The 17,039-nt window shown below is 47.9% G+C and overlaps 1 protein-coding gene across 1 annotated transcript in view; it reads right to left on the bottom strand.

Moving 5' to 3' along the window:
* Positions 1 to 17,039, bottom strand: part of itga11a (integrin, alpha 11a) — a 176,434-nt gene that overhangs the window by 20,965 nt on the left and 138,430 nt on the right. The window contains exons 18-21 of the mRNA XM_070858509.1: positions 15,937 to 16,047; positions 11,901 to 11,986; positions 10,192 to 10,333; positions 3,193 to 3,291 (exon numbers count right to left, since the gene is read on the bottom strand). Of these exons, the coding sequence (XP_070714610.1) occupies positions 3,193 to 3,291; positions 10,192 to 10,333; positions 11,901 to 11,986; positions 15,937 to 16,047 (438 nt within the window). The remainder of the gene's footprint in view (positions 1 to 3,192; positions 3,292 to 10,191; positions 10,334 to 11,900; positions 11,987 to 15,936; positions 16,048 to 17,039) is intronic.

Genomic DNA, 17,039 nt, shown 5'->3' with positions numbered 1-17,039 from the left:
CTCATTACTGTTCCCATTGCCACGCAGTTGCATTCTTAGCTGCTGATCATTTGAAATTAAATCCAGGAAAAAAATGACAGGGATTTGTTTCTGCAGCTGACTTTGTCATTCCTCAGCAGGCCCAAACCAACGTTACTGGAAAATTCTGGTAACTCCACATGTGTGCAGGACCCCAAATCATCTCGTGGAGATTGACGTTATTGTTAAATCAACTTATATCTTTTCCTTTTCTCCCCCCATCCCATTTTGTTGCCTTCTTTCCCGTGTCCGAACTCGCACCAAGTCCCGCTCACCCATCACCCCCTGTGCTCGCTGACCTACATTGGCTCTCGGTTAAGTATCACATCGATTTCAAAATTCTCATCCTTGTATTCAAATCCCTCCATGGCCCTCGCCCCCTCCCTATCTCTGTAATCTCCTCGAGCCCTACAACCTGGACCTCACCCCCCCCCCGGAGATATGTCTCCGGTTGGGGTGGAGTGTAGAATGTTTCAGTGTAAGGGGTGTCGCAGTTGTGTGGGGCGGACTGGTTGGGCTGGATGCTCTTTACCTTTCCGCCATTGTTCATTGGTTTATATGTAACCTTCGGGATGCGGTCCGAGGGCCGTGCGGATCTTTGTCGGCCGGTGCGGACACGATGGGTCGAAATGGCCTCCTTTTGCCTTGCAACTTTCTATGTTTCTTTATCTGCATTTCTCTAATTCTGCCCTCTTGAGCATCGATGATTATAATTGGTGGCGGTGCCTTCTGTTGCCTGGGCCCCAAGCTCTGGAACTCCCTGCCTAAACCTCTCCGCCTCTCTACCTCTCTTTCCTCCTTCAAGACGCTCCTTAAAATCTACCTCTTTGACCAAGCTTTTGGTCACCTGCCGTAATTTCTTCTTATGTGGCTCGGTGTCAAATTTATTTGTTTTGTCTTATAACACTGCTGTGAAGCGCCTTGGGACGTTTAACTATGTTAAAGGCACCATATAAATACTAACTGTTCTTGTTGTTGGAGAATCCGAATTTCACAGCACACAGGGAAGCTAGTAACACTGTTGATGATAGGAGACGCCAAGGGGTGGATTTTCCGGACCTTTGCGTTCCGTTTTTCACCCCAGAGCGGCGGCAACGAGATGTTGTGGGCAGGCGGCCAGCCTCCAGCGCCCCGCGGGGGTTTTCAGGGCCGGAAGAGGCGAGCCAGCGTGCAATGCCTTCGGTTGCGACACCGGCGAGCTTTTTGACTCCCGCCCGACCTGTCCGCCCCGCAGCGCGCCCCGCAGTGACCGCCTGGGAAATCGGACGGTCCAACCTATACTGACTGCAGAGAGGTAATTAATACCGTCCTAAGGTAAGTGTGATTGTTTTTTCTTTTAATTGGTTTTTGCGATTTATGTGGGGGCGTGGGCACTGTATTGGGAATGTTTTTGTGGTTTTTTTCTCCACACGGAACGCTCCCGGCCCGGCTCTTTAGCTCGGGATTTTCCCACACTAACGCCCAAGGGCGGTATACAACGCCTCCCTTAGCGCTGCGCCCAGACTCAGGGCCCAGCTGCCCGATGTTACTGACTGAGGCGCAAACTGTTCCCGGGCGCAAACCTTACCGCCCCGCTGCTATTTCCGCCCCGAAACCATCAAAGCCGAAAATCCAGGCCCTTGTCTTAATATCTGCATGAAAATGAATTCTCCGAACCCCTCCCTTTATTCTAATGGTGATGATTTTAAGTTGATGCCCTCTAATCACCGACCGGTGGAAATAGTTTCCTCCGATTTAACTTATCAAAACTTCTCATTGTTTTGAACACCACTGTTAGATCTTCTCCCAACCTTCTTTATTCTAGTGAAAGGAATCCCAGTTTCTCCTCATATCTAAATCCTCCTGTCCCTGGTATCACCTTCGCAAATCATGTCTTAAAATAATTCTCGGGATGTGGGTGTCGCTGGCAAGTCCGCTTTATTGCCTGCCCCCATTTACCCTGAGAAGGTGGGGGTGATCCTATCTCTTGGACCGCTGGCAGCGGTTTGATGCAACTCACTGGTCCGCTAGGCCACTTCAGGGGACAGATAGGAGTCAACAAACCTTTCCATGGCCTTCACATCCTTTAGAAACATAGAAAATAGGTGCAGGAGTAGGCCATTCGGCCCTTCGAGCCTGCACCACCATCCAATAAGATCATGGCTGATCATTCCCTCAATACCCTTTCCTGCTTTCTCTCCATACCCCTTGATCCCTTTAGACGTAAGAGCCATGTCTAACTCCCTCTTGAATATATCCAATGAACTGGCATCAACAACTCTCTGTGGTAGGGAATTCCACAGGTTAACAACTTTCTGAGTGAAGAAGTTTCTCCTTATCTCAGTCTTAAATGGCCTACCCCTTAACCTAAGACTGTGTCCCCTGGTTCTGGACTTCCCCATCATCAGGAACATTCTTCCTGCATCTAGCCTGTCCAGTCCCGTCAGAATCTTGTAAGTTTCTATGACATCCCCTCTCATCCTTCTAGTGTATAAAGTCCCAGTTGATCCAGTCTCTCCTCATATGTCAGTCCAGCCATCCCGGGAATCAGTCTGGTGAAACTTCGCTGCACTCCCTCAATAGCAAGAACGTCCTTCCTCAGATTAGGAGACCAAAACTGAACACAATATTCCAGGTGAAGAGCCCAAAGAAGTCAATCTCTAGCTTTAAAAAAAAATTGTTCACGGGATGTGGGTGTCGCCGGCAAGGCCGTCCCTAATTGCATTCGAGAAGGTGGTGGTGAGCCGCCTTCTTGAACACAACTGAGTGTCTTGAATACAACTGAGCTAGGCCATGTCAGAGGGCAACCACGTTGCTGTGGGTCTGGCCAGATCGGGTAAGGACAGCAGATTTCCTTCCCTAGTGAACCAGTTGGGTTTTTACGATGATCCGGTAGTTTCATGGTCACCATTACTGGTGCTTGCTTTTTATTCCAGATTTACTCAATTGACTACATTTAAATGCCGCCAGTTGCCATGGTGGGATTTGAATTTGTGTCTCCAGATACTAGTCCAGGAACAACCACTATATCTACCCATAATTGTGGCCTACCCAATAATGTATATAGGTTTATTAGTACCTCCTTGCTTTTGCACTTGTTCCTATGTTTATAAATCCCAGGAAACCATATTCTTTGATTTCAGGTCTGGTTTATGACATATTTATCGCCCAGCTTTTGAGATAGATTTTTCTTACCTTGGACTGGGATCTGAACACTGGGTAAGCGACTGTGCACACTTTGCTGTTGTGCCATTTTTCCAAATTGATGCAATCAATTTTCACTTCAGTATCATCCTGAAACAAGAGGGGACAGTTAGGGAGCGGAGAGAGTAGTGATGTGGGGTAATGACAAATATCGTCTGCAGTAGTGTAACTGTGCTCCATCGCACCGTGCCAGACTGTGAGGCGCTGCGTGCTACACGGCAACCCCCCCCCCCACACACACACACACACACACACACACACACACACAGACAGACTCGCATACATACAGACACACACACACACAGACACACAAACACAGACACACACACACACACACACACAGACATACATACACACACACACACACAGACATACACACACACAGACACACACACACACACAGACATACATACACACACACACACACACACACACAGACAGACTCGCATACATACAGACACACACACACACACACACAGACACACAAACACAGACACACACACACACACACACACAGACATACATACACACACACACACACAGACAGACTCGCATACATACAGACACACACACACACACAGACACACAAACACAGACACACACACACACAGACAGACATACATACACACACACACACACACACAGACATACACACACACAGACATACAGACAGACACACACCAGCTTGTGGTGTTACAGTGAGGTGAGAAGACAAAAAGGAGACACCTTAATTTTTGGATATTACGGGACACAAGGGATATGGGGACAGCGCAGGAAAGTGGAGTTGAGGTAGAAGATCAGCCATGATCTTATTGAATGGCGGAGCAGGCTCGAGGGGCCGAATGGCGTACTCCTGCTCCTAATTGTTATGTTATGTTCTTACAAACATAGGGAAGGGGCTGATAACCCAGTCACAAAGTGCAGCAGGGGCACTAGAGAACATCACTGGCGATGGATGACGAGACGGTGACTGGTCTGCTGGCTGAGAGACCAGTGAACACAAAGGGGAACTTGAGAGAAAAAAATAATCTTCAAACTTAGGCTAGATAAATTAAATTATTACAAATGTTAATTTTAGAAAGGTCTTTGTTCCAAATTAAGTGCACTGTGTGGTGTGACCTTGATCCCAGTGGGCAGCACTCTCGCCTCTGAGTCAGAAGGTTGTGGGTTTAAGTGCCACTCCAGGGACTTCAGCACATAAATCTAGGCTAACACTCCAGTGCAGTGCTGAGGGAGTGCTGCACTGTCAGAGGTGCCGTCTTTCACATGTGACATTAAACCGAGGCCCCGTCTGCTCTCTCAAGTGGACATAAAAGATCCCAAGGCATTATTTCGAAGAAGAGCAGGGGAGTTATCCCCGGTATCCTGGCCAATATTTATCCCTCAATCAACATAACAAAAAAACAGGTTATTTGATCATTATCACATTGCTGTTTGTGGGAGCTTGCTGTGCGCAAGTTGGCTGCTGCGTTTCCTAGATTACAACTGTGACCACACTCCAAAAGTACTTCATTGGCTATAAAGTGCTTTGAGATGTCGGGTGGTCGTGAAAGGTGCTTTATAAATGAAAGTCTTTCTTTCTTTCAAGCCCCAGTCTGTGCCGCTAGCTCACCTCAACCAGCGTGGACTGGTGGCTACAACTGGCCTCAGCATGCCTGGAGTGGGTGAGGGAGTGGAGAAATCAGCCAGCACAGTCCATGGACCATGTGTTTATGGATGTTGGGGGAGGGCAAGATGGCGTTGAGTGGCCCATCGACACTCGCTGCCTGGACTCACTCAATCGAGGTATCAGTGGATTGGGAGCCACACTGCAACTGTGGGACTGTAGCTGGCAAAAGTTGCTAACCTCAAGGATGGGACTAGCTGAGAGCCAGTTCGGGCTCGACGGGCCGAATGGCCTTCTTCTGTACTCTAACCGTTCTATGATTCTATTCTATTCTTATGATGGAGGGAAGAACATTTAGAAACGGCAAATGAATTTCATTTCTTGGCCTAATTGGTTGGTGGAAGGTTCAGAGGGGATTTGAGGGGAGGCTTCTTCACACAGAGGGTTGTGGGGGTCTGGAACTCACTGCCTGGAAGGGTGGTGGATGCAGAAACTCTCACCACATTTAACAGGTGCTTGGATGGGCATTTGAAGTTCTGTAACCTGCAGGGTTACGGACCGAGAGTGGTAAGTGGGATTAAACTCGATAACCTCTTGTTGGCTGGCGCAGATACGATGGTAAGTACTGCAACGAATATCGAATAAAGAAAGGTAACTTCGATGGTATGAGACGTGAATTGGCTAGGATAGACTGGCGAATTACACTTAAAGGGTTGACGGTGGGTAGGCAATGGCAGACATTTAAAGATCACATGGATGAACTTCAACAATTGTACATCCCTGTCTGGCGTAAAAATAAAATGGGGAAGGTGGCTCAACCGTGGCTAACAAGGGAAATTAGGGATAGTGTTAAATCCAAGGAAGAGGCATATAAATTGACCAGAAAAAGCAGCAAACCTGAAGACTGGGAGAAATTTAGAATTCAGCAGAGGAGGACTAAGGGTTTAATTAGGAGAGGGAAAATAGAGTATGTAACAAGACCTCCCTGCTCCTATACACAAATCCTTTCGCTATGAAGGCCAACATGCCATTTGCCTTCTTAATTGCCTGCTGTATCTGCATGCCTACGTTCAATGACTGATGTACCATGACACCCAGGTCTCGTTGCACCTCCCCTTTTACTAATCTGTCACCAGTGCAACTATTAACTGCCCCCTCCAAGCACCCGGCAACCCTATAAAGCCTTTCAGAGACCACTCCACGAGGCACAGTTTTAAATTACTCAGCACTTGGCAGGGGCATTTATTAGTTTGGATGAAATGACTGAGTGTAATGTAGCCAAGTTTGCTGATGATATAAAGATGGGTGGGAAAGCAAATTGTGAGGAAGACACAAAAAATCTGCAAAGGGATAAAGACAGGCTAAGTGAGTGGGTAAAAATTTGGCAGATGGAGTATAATATGGGAAAATGTGAGGTTATCCACTTTGGCAGAAATAATAGAAAAGCAAATTATAATTTAAATTGAGAAAAATTGCAAAGTGCTGCAGTACAGAGGAACCTGGGGGTCCTTGTGCATGAAACACAAAAAGTTAGTATGCAGGTACAGCAAGTGATCAGGAAGGCAAATGGAATGTTGGCCTTTATTGCAAAGAGGATAGAGTATAAAAGCAGAGAAGTCCTGCTACAACTGTACAAGGTATTGGTGAGGCCACACCTGGAGTACTGCGTACAGTTTTGGTCGCCGTATTTAAGGAAGGATATACTTGCGTTGGAAGCTGTTCAGAGAAGGTTCACTAGGTTGATTCCGGAGATGAGGGGGTTGACTTATGAAGATAGGCTGAGTAGGTTGGGCCTATAATCATTGGAGTTCAGAAGAATGAGAGGTGATCTTATTGAAACCTATAAAATAATGAGGGGGCTCGACAGGGTGGATACAGAGAGGATATTTCCACTCATAGAGGAAACTAAAACTAGGGGACATAGGGCTAGAACCTCCACTTTTGGGGTTATCACCCAAAAATGGGTATTATTTCCATTGTGGGCAGTAAAAAAGAGTTTTCAGATCGCCAGTTTCTCGCCCATTCTCAAAACACCTAGTTTACATTTTTGAAAATGGGCGTTACCGCAAGCGATATCAAATGGGCAATAGCGTTAAATTTTTTTGACCTTCTGCTGTAAAGTGTGGCTGTCCTTAGCAATGGCATGGCAATGCTCGATTCCCGCGATTCTGGAGGTCAAGGGTCACCATGACATGCGCAGAAGAGGAGACAGAGAGAGAGGGAGCTCAGAGGGACTGAAGGCGTGGCTGGGTGTGGTGTGGCTGCTTTGGGAGGAAGGAGGGAGACTTTAGAGATTCACAGCAAGTAAGCAAACAAAAATGAGCTGTTACCCGCCGCATATTTGACCGAATTTGCCCTATAATGGATGGAGAAGAGGTGGCATCACAGCATGCTGTGAAGACTGATGCTGGAGAGAGCAGTGATCTGGGAGAGGAGCACATTGGAGGCCGCAAAGGAGCCAGGAGGTTTTCGGACGAGGCAAATGCCTCCCTCCTGTAGGAGGTCGAGTCACGCTGGGGTGATTTGATGCAGGGAGGGCGTGGGAAGCCCACCTCAAAGGCCTACTAGAGGATATGGACCAAGATAGCGGAGGTGGTCTCGTCGGCGACCAACTAGCTGCGTGAGGGCAACCAATGTCGCAAATGATGGAACGACCTTGTGGGATCCGCAAGAGTATTACATTGAATTACATGTACTTATGTCTATATAATTTGATTTGTAACAGTCATGAGTGACTATCAGCAGATGTGAGGTCTTGCACTTTTACCGGGAATGTTTTACTCAAAGCCTGCAGTCACGGTGTACGTCTTTAAGTAAAGAATGATTAAATCTGTTGGTTATGTGATCTCATGCTATGTCGTCCTGTCACCTTTTACAGAAGAAGCTATCGACGATGAGGTCTGTGCAGAGGTGAACGGGTGGGGGGCCACCGGTCCCCAGCGACATCACAGAGATGGAGGAGCAAGTGCTAGCATTCGTGGGGAAACACCCCCGGACAGCCACGGACGCATCTGCAGACTCTGAAGTGATGCCACGCGAATAAAGCTTGCGCCATTGTGTGATGTAAATTCAATAGATACCACACCAACTCATATAGAACAATCATATATGATAGATGATTTCTAAAGGTGTCATAAACATAATGCTGGCATAATGAAAATCATTGCAATGCACAATGTGTTGATGGTCATGAAATGTGACGTCTGCGATGATTTTGAGAGCAGTGGTGCTTTGTTGTGCATATGCTGTGTGTAGCCTGGACTCACCTTGTCAGCCTAGCACCCCCTTCTCCTCTAATAACCTCGTTTGTGTCTTGCAGCTCAGCCAACAGGGGGGCCCCAGGCAAGGCCACAGAGGCCAGAAGGTGGGGGCGCGGGGCAGGAGTCGGCGGACGATCCTACTACATCTGGTGCTGAGGAGCTCCGATTCTCGCCCGTAAATCCACTGGATCTGTTCTCCATGGATGAGTGCGCGGACTTCGAAGAACCTGCATCGTCACGCTCCAGAAGCCATTCCACCCCGAGGCCATCTATTGGTCCTCCGGTCATTCCCGCTCCACTCTGGAGGTGCCGGCCCCAAGCACCGCTCCACAGGGCACCCCATTTTTCCCCAGGACAGTGTCGACCCCGCACAGACCTCGTGGATGCGGCAGGTCTGTTCCACGAGCGTGATATGACAGCGGAGAGATGGTACAGTTGTCCAGGAGGACTGCAGACATTGGTGACCAGCTCATCGAAGCATTGTGGGGCATATCCCGACACCTGGCCACCATGACCGAATTCATTCCACGCATGGCGGAGTCCCTGGATGCGATAGCCAGGAACACTGCTGCCACAGGCCTCCCAGTGGTCCCCGAGCGCGGCACTCTACCCCTAGGTTCCACACCACCACTGCGAACGACAGATGAGAGCAAGGACCAAGATCCTGCTTCTGCATCAGAGAATGTTGCCCCTCAGCAGCCCCCGCTCCCATATCCATGCAACCAACGCATCTGCCTTCATCCCCCCAATGAGGCACCACCTGAGGAGTTCCTCGGCCAGGTGACATGGAGCGAGGAGAGGAAGGAGTAGAGGTGGGGAGAAGAAGGAGAGGGGGGAAGGAAAGTGAGGTGCATGTGCACAGATGATGGCTGTGTTATATCAATTTGTTGCAATGTATGGGGGCTGGGGACCATGCTCCTGCTTTGCCTTTGTATTCTGTGTTGCTGGACATGTTGAACATGTGATTTATGCCAATAATGGAAAAAGTGGGGTGTGGGCGGGGGTTGGGTGTTATTGGCTGTGATACTTATGATTTCAGATCAATGGTGGTATTAAACTTTTGTTATTGAACATAACCTTGTTGCGCATTGTCTCAGATAGCTGGACCATTACACACTGGTGATTCCTTACCGTGAAAGGGTTAAATACAACTTAACATCAATCAACGTAAACTTTAATTGGCACCAAGATGATGGGCACCATTGATGTCTGAGCTGCACACACACAGCAGTGTGTCAGCATTGTCACTCACATCAGCGCTCTTTCAGGCAAATCTTTCTGATATCAGCTCCTCACATAAGGGTGGGATTTAACAAATGCCAACCACAGCTTTGGCATTCGTCCCGGTTAGTTCCACTTTTTGTGGGCAGTTTTTTGAGCGAGCAATATCCTGGACGATATGTGTGCGAGGTGGTGAAATTGACGATGGACGATCTCCATGGCCACTAGTTTGGATAAATATGCTCTTCACTACAAAAAACAGTGGGTGGGCGTTAATATTGAATCTCGGCGTTAATTCCGTGCGATATTATGGGCGTTGAATTCGCCCATTCTGCTGATTCCGCCCAAAAAAAGTGGGCAGGTGATAATATTTTTCTCGGCATTAAGCCCATTGGGAAAATAACGTTCGGCAATAAGTCTCCTAAAAAAGCCCGTCAGTTTCCATTTTGTGCCAGAATGGGCGATATCTGGGCGTTATATGTAATTTCAGCAGTAAAATGGGCGTTAAGAGGGCGTTAAGCATGCAAAAAAAGTGGAGGTTCTAAACCATTGTCTTAGAATAAGGGGCCGCCCATTTAAAACTGAGATGAGGGGCAATTTCTTCTCTCAGAGGGTTATAAATCTGTGGAATTCTCTCCCCCAGAGAGCTGTGGAAGCTGGGTCATTGAATATATTTAAGGTGGTGATAGACAGATTTTTGAACGATAAAGGACTGAAGGGTTATGGGGAGCGGGCAGGGAAGTGGAGCTGAGTCCATGATCAGATCAGCCATGCATGATCTTATTGAATGGCGGAGCAGGCTCGAGGGGCCAAATGGCCGACTCCTGCTCCTGTTTCTTATGTTCTTATGTGGTTGACTGCAGTAACAGAGCCTGAATGGGGGAGACTCGAAGGGCCGCTTACCTTCTGCACAAGAGTTGCAAACTGCAGGTTCCTGGAGACGGTGACATTGAGGACGGCGCCGTACGCATTCTCCCGTTTGTTCTCCAGCCAGGCGTCCACAGAGAGTCTCCTCCTTGTGTTTGCAACGGTGAAGGGAAATTGGCTGAAAGGTAGTCAGGTTATTAGGCGCCAGATCACATCACCGATGTTTTATGATTTGCTTCTAACAGGTCTCAGGTGAATTGTTTCACTCTGCAACGCAATTCAAGCAACTCTGCGTGACCTGTGCTGGCTGCTTGCAGAATTCCAGCCGACGAGCCTCAGCCTCTGCTGATTTCCTCTATAAATGGCAGCCGGGGGCCACTGCTCGCTTTAACCAGTTTCTCTTCCAATTTAAAAGGAACGGCAAGCACCACAGTTAAAGTCTTGTATAGTAGACTGCGTGGCTCACTGGGTGAATGCACCACCTACTGCTCTCCGAGGTTCAATGGCTGACCGTAGCCTTGTGACGCAAACGGTGGCTTCTCGGGGGAGGGGTGGTGAGGTGGGGCGGGGGGGGGGGGGTGACCAACATCAGCCAGGGTTCCCCACTCTGGAACATTAACCAGATTGTGGGCTCAATTTTCTCGAAAGCATTTTTTTGCACACTTGAAGAGTTGTGCCCGTTTTTTGGGGGCCTATGTACGCCCCCAAAAAAAGTTCTAAGTTTCCCCGCTGGATTTCTTCATCTCGCTCTCTCTCTCTCTCTCTCCCTCTCTCTCGTGTCCGGGCATCTGCTGCACTTACCTGCACCGATTTCCTTGCCTACGCCAATTTCTTTAACTCATACGCTGGTCTAAGCACAACTGGAGTAACTCTCAGCTGGCCAAACTTGCCTAACTGGGCAGAATTGGCGCGGGTGGCAGGTTACGCCCCCTTTGGCTGAAAAAAAAACGAACCTAAAAAAATCGTAATTAACTGAGTAACGCCGGTGCAAATTGATCGAGGAAACTGTGTTTTTTTAACTTAGGCCAAAAAAGCAGCCTGCTCCAAAAAAAGGGCGCAAAACACTGGGGAATATTGAGCCCATTGAGAGGGCTTGACAAGGTGCAGAGAGCATGTTTCCACTGATAGGGGAGACTAGAACTAGGGGGCATAATCTTAGAATAAGCGGTCGCCCATTTAAAACTGAGATGAGGAGGAATTCCTTCTCTCTGAGGGTTGTAAATCTGTGGAATTCGCTGCCTCAGAGAGCTGTGAAAGCTGGGTCATTGAATATATTTAAGACCGAGATAGACTGTTTCTTGAGCGATAAAGGGATAAGGGGTTATGGGGAGTGGGCAGGGAAGTGACTTGAGTCCATAATTGGATCAGCCATGATCGTATTGAATGGTGGCGCAGACTCGAGGGGCCGTATGGCTTCCGCCTGCTCCTATTTCTTATGTTCTTTGACCCATGCCACGTGCATCCAATTCCGCCGTTGGACGAGCGCAGGGTCAGGCTCAGCTGTGAGGCTCCCCACAGTTGAATGGCCAGATGATCCTCACTGGCTCGGCTGATGCATGAAGAATGGCCACCTGAAGAAGGGCTGCAGGATTGAGCAAGAGGTCAACGCCTTTAGCAGGGGAGAGGAGAAAACTGCGCCTATAAGGGCTCCGTGAGAGCCGCCATACTGGAAACTTATGGTTTGGACCATTACCGTCTGCAAAGATGTAGAGCCCCCTCCACTATATCGGTTACTATTCACTCACCTGGACCCACGAATATCGGTGCGTGCTCTCAGCACCAGGTCGGGCACACAGTGTTCATCTTCTCCACAGTCGCTCCAGAAGCCAAGCTGCATTGGAACCGAGAGGAAACTGTAAGCCAGACCATACGCGATGCATCCATGATCTACTTACTGGAGTGCAGCAGCTCACTCAGAACAAAATATGTCGCGCTCAAGTATCCCCGGGGCAATCAACTTCTCAAGGACAAGGGGACACAGCGCACCGATGCACCATGTGATGGCTCCCGTTCAGTTCTTGACCCCTGCCACTGCAACACAAACCTAGCGGCAAATGGCTATTTGACTGTGAAGTGCCTCGCAGTTAAAAAAACAAAATGAAAAGACTTGCATTTATATAGCGCCTTTCACAACCTCAGGATGTCCCAAAGTGCTTTACAACCAATGAAGTACTTTTTGAAATGTAGTCTCTGTTGTAATGTAATTTGCACACAGCAAGCTCCCACAAACAGCAATGTGACAATGACCAAATAATCTGTATCAGTGATAGTGAGCGAGGGATAAATATCAGCCAAGCCACTGGGATAATTCTTCTTCCATCTAGTGCCGTGGGATCTTTTACATCCATCTGAGAGGGCAGACGGCACCTCCGACAGTGCGGCACTCCCTCAGCACTGCACTGGGAGCATCAGCCTAGATTTTTGTGTTTAAGTCCTTGGGTGGGACTTAAACCCACAACCTTCTGGCTCAGAGGCAAGAGTGCTACCCACTGAGCCACGACTGACACTGAACCTCAGCCCTTCTCTCTGCTGATGTCCAACAGCAGTTGAGAGGTGGGAACAAGTGGATGAGTTTTCCCAGATGCAGCGATCGTGATGCCCGCACTGCTGCCCTAGGGAACCCTATTGGTGTCCTGGCCAACATTCCAAGATCAAAAACACAAATTAACCAGTTCAATTCATCCCTGTTTCTGGGATGTTACAGCTGCAAAATGGCTGCCATGTGTGTTGCCGTTCACAAGCCGCTGTGTGCTTTGAGAAATTTCAAAGAGATGCTGAAGTGTTATATAAATCCACGCATTACGTACTCATTAAGATCAGCTAACTCAGCGCAAACTGGGATTTTCCTCGTCTGTGGGGCACGGTGCCACACCACAGGTTGGTTATAAATACTGAGCCGCCAGGGGCGTGATTAAAGAACACGGAATCCATGTCAGACATCAATCAGAATGCGGCTGTACGATTCGGGCATGGGGAGGGGGTAGAGAATGTGGAGTTGGACCTGAGCCTCGGTGGATGAAATCAGCCCAATTCAGCCTGAGGCACGTTAGACTCTGGCACCTGAGCCTCTCGATCAGCTAGTCGCCAGATATGTGGGCTTGAAGAGCTTTCCAGTGCTGAAGTCATTCCACAAACATACCTGCTTCCTGCGTCAACACAATCCACGAGCGAGAGAGACACACATGGCAGTTTTGTGGTGAGATGATGTTTAGGGTTGAACCATTGCTGGAGAACGAGACTGATTTCCCTTACAGAACACAGCACATGTACTAGTGAGCTTTGCGCTGAGCTGCTGTTACAGTATCTCCAAGTTGCGGCGGCTGACTTTGTTTATTTTATAGCTTACGACCTAAAGGGTGCTCAGCTCCCTGGCTCGTCCGAAGGTAGCGGTTGGCCAAAAGCAGGGAGCCCACGCTGAATTTATTGTGGTTTAATTCAATTTGAGTGCTAGAGCTTGTGCCTGAATTAATTATTCATTGAGATTTATTGGTTGTGTAAAAAAGAATTCTCAGGATGTGGGCGTCACAGGCAAGGCCGGCATTTGTTGGCCATCCCTACTACAATTGAATGGCTTGCTAGGCCACTTCGGAGGGCAGTTAAGGGTTAACCATGTTGGTGTGGGACTGGAATCACATATAGGGGCAGCCCAGGTAAGGACGGTGTAATGTGCGCACCTGGGAGCATGCTGGAGGGACTGGAGTGCATCATTACCTCCATCAACCAAATTTTAATTTGATTTAAGCTTCAGTTAAGGTTTTATTTAGAAATTTGTGGGTTCTAGTGCCCTTGCCAAAAAGGGACACTTGATTTACATGTTCTACCAAAAATAGTTGTAGAGCTGTTGCATTGTGTAGGGCTTAGCCAGTCATGTGATCTTCACAAGACTCCATAAAACCCAGGCCAGTTGGTGGTTGTGAGCCTGGTGGATGAACTGGTAATGTGTCATGTGATTGTTAAACCTTTGCTAATAAACCAACTCGTTCTTAACAGCAATGTGTTGCTATGAATTCTTAAGCAAAGAACCCATGAAGCAATTACATTACAGAAGGCAATTTTCCTTCCCTAAATGTATCAGCTATGGCTCAGTGGGTTGCACTCTTGTATCTGGGTCAGAAGGTTGTGGGTTCAAGTCCCACTCCAGGGACTTGAGCACAAAAATCTAGGCTGCCACTCCAGTACAGTGCTGGGAGAGATATTAAACCGAGGCCCTGTCTGCTCTCTCAAGTGGACATAAAAGATTCCATGGCACTATTTTGAAGATGAGCAGGGGAGTTATTCCTGGTGTCCTGGCCAATATTTATCCCGCAATTAATATAACAAAAATAAAATAACTGGTCCCATTGCTGTTTGTGGGAACTTGCTGTGCGCAAATTGGCTGCCGCGTTTCCCACATTGCAACAGTGACTACACTCCAAAAGTACTTCATTGGCTGTAAAGCGTTTTGAGACGCCCGGTATTCTTTTCTAAAGGATATTAGTGAACAAGCTGGGGTTTTACGACAATCCGACAGCTTCATGGTTAATTTATTACGGCTAAAAGCTTTTTTTCCTTCCAGCTTTAAAAAAAATGGAATTCAATTTCCCAAAAAGCCCTGGTGGGATTGGAACACACATTGTCAGGATTATTAACCGGGGCCTAGTGGATTACCAGTCCGCTAACATAACCACTACACCACCACACCCTTGTTTTAATATCAAGCTTCTATGTGTTAGCAAGATTCTAAATATGCTTGTGACAATCTCCTCTGTTTGATGATATAATAATATGTTCCGCCCCACATCTGAGCACTGGTATGCCATGCCACATAGCAATGTGATGTGTGCCCACGCCAGTGTGCTAGGGAAGAGTTCATGCTGTCAACCAAAACATAATTACAGCTTCCTTTTAGTGACTGTGTGACTGACAAGTGCAGACCACACCTCTAAATGCAATGAAACACAACAACAAATTATATTTATATAGCGCCATTAACATAATAAAACATCCCGAGGAGCTTCACAGGAGCATTATCAAAAAATGTGAAATTTAACACCGAGCCATCTAAGGAGATGTTAGGGCAGATGACCAAAAGCTTGATTGGCACCACATTCACCACCTTAAACATTCACTCCCTCCACTACCGGCGCACCGTGGCTGCAGTGTGTACAAGATGCACTGCAGCAACTCGCCAAGGCTTCTTCGGCAGCACCTCCCAAACCCGCGACCTCTACCACCTAGATGGACCAGGGCAGCAGGCGCATGGGAACACCATGACCTGCAAGTTCCCCATCAAGTCACACACCATCCTGACTTGGAAATATATCGGCCGTTCCTTCATCGTCGCTGGGTCACAATCCTGGAACTCCCTCCCGAACAGCACTTCACCATACAGACTGCAGCGGTTCAAGAAGGCAGCTCACCGCAAACTTCTCGAGGGTGATTAGGGATGGGCAATAAACGCTGGCCTTGTCAGCGACGCCCACATCCCGTGAACAAATTAAAAAAGAGGTAGGTTTTAAAGAGCTTTTTAAAGAAAGAAAGAAAGAAAGACTTGCATTTATATAGCGCTTTTCATGACCACCGGTCGTCTCAAAGCGTTTTACAGCCAATGAAGTACTTTTGGAGTGTAGTCACTGTTGTAATGTGGGAAAGGAGGAGAGAGAGAGCTAGCGAGGCAGAGAGAGTTAGGTTTGGAATTCCAAAGCTTAGGTCCTAGACAGGTGAAGGCACGACCGCCAATGGTGGAGCAATTAAAATCAGGAATGTTCAAAAGGCCAGAATAGTTATCGTTATATCACTTACCGTGGCTTTGGCCGTGGTTGGCCAACCATCATCCAGAACTGGGCCGTATTCTGGGTCCAAGAGGCCAAAGTCCAATATAAACCCAATGGGTCTCACGTAATCCATTGTATCCTGGAGGAAGAAAACAGTTCACGGGGCGATTTGGATAGGCACAAAAAAATACACGAGACAGCAAAGGATGGGAAGGCCTGAGTTTGGCAGAGACGGAGATAGAATGAAAGAAAGAGTTTGGAGTTATATCATGGTTGGTCACATCCTCGGTGCATCCCAAAGTACTTCAGCACCAATGAATTACTATTGATGAGCAGTCGTCGATGTGATCAATCATGGCAAAGTCCCCCAACTAGCAAATGGGATGAATGGCCGGTTAATCTGCTTTGGTGGTGTTGGTTGAGGAAAGAATGGTTGAGGAGAGCTCCCTGCTCCTCTTCAAATTGTACGGGTGAGTACCTTTTATACCTACCCAACTAGCAACACAGGGCCTCAGTTTAATAAGAACATAAGAAATAGGAGCAGGAGTCGGCCATACGGCCCATCTAGTCTGCTTCGCCATTCAATAAGATCATGGCTGATCATCGACCTCAACTCCACTTTCCCGCCCATCCTCCATATCCTTTGATTCCCCTAGAGTCCAAAAATCTATCGATCTCGGCCGTGAATATATTCAGAGACTCAGCATCCACAGCCCTCTGGGGCCAGAGAATTCCAAAGATTCACCACCCTCTGAGTGAAGAAATTCCTCCTCATCTCTGTCTTAAATGACCAGCCCCTTATCCTGAGACTGTGACCCCCTAGTTCTAGACTCTCCAGCCAAGGGAAACAACCTCTCAGCATCTGTCCTATTAATCCCCTTCAGAATCGTAATGTTTCATCTAAAAGATAGGACCTCGAGCACTCGCTGAGTACTGCTGTTATGTATGTAAAAATTACCAATGTATAAGTCTTGCCACCAGGGGGTGCATCTGTGGGAGACCCAAGGGTCACCTGCATACCCCGGGCAAGCAGGTATAAACATAGAACCATAGAAACATAGAAAATAGGTGCAGGAGTAGGCCATTCGGCCCTTCGAGCATGCACCGCCATTCAATGAGTTCATGGCTGAA

The sequence above is a fragment of the Pristiophorus japonicus genome, chromosome 17, assembly GCF_044704955.1.
Source record: "Pristiophorus japonicus isolate sPriJap1 chromosome 17, sPriJap1.hap1, whole genome shotgun sequence".
NCBI lineage: Eukaryota > Metazoa > Chordata > Chondrichthyes > Pristiophoridae > Pristiophorus > Pristiophorus japonicus.
Note: the sequence above shows the minus strand (reverse complement) of the source record. Positions and strands in the feature narration are given on the sequence as shown.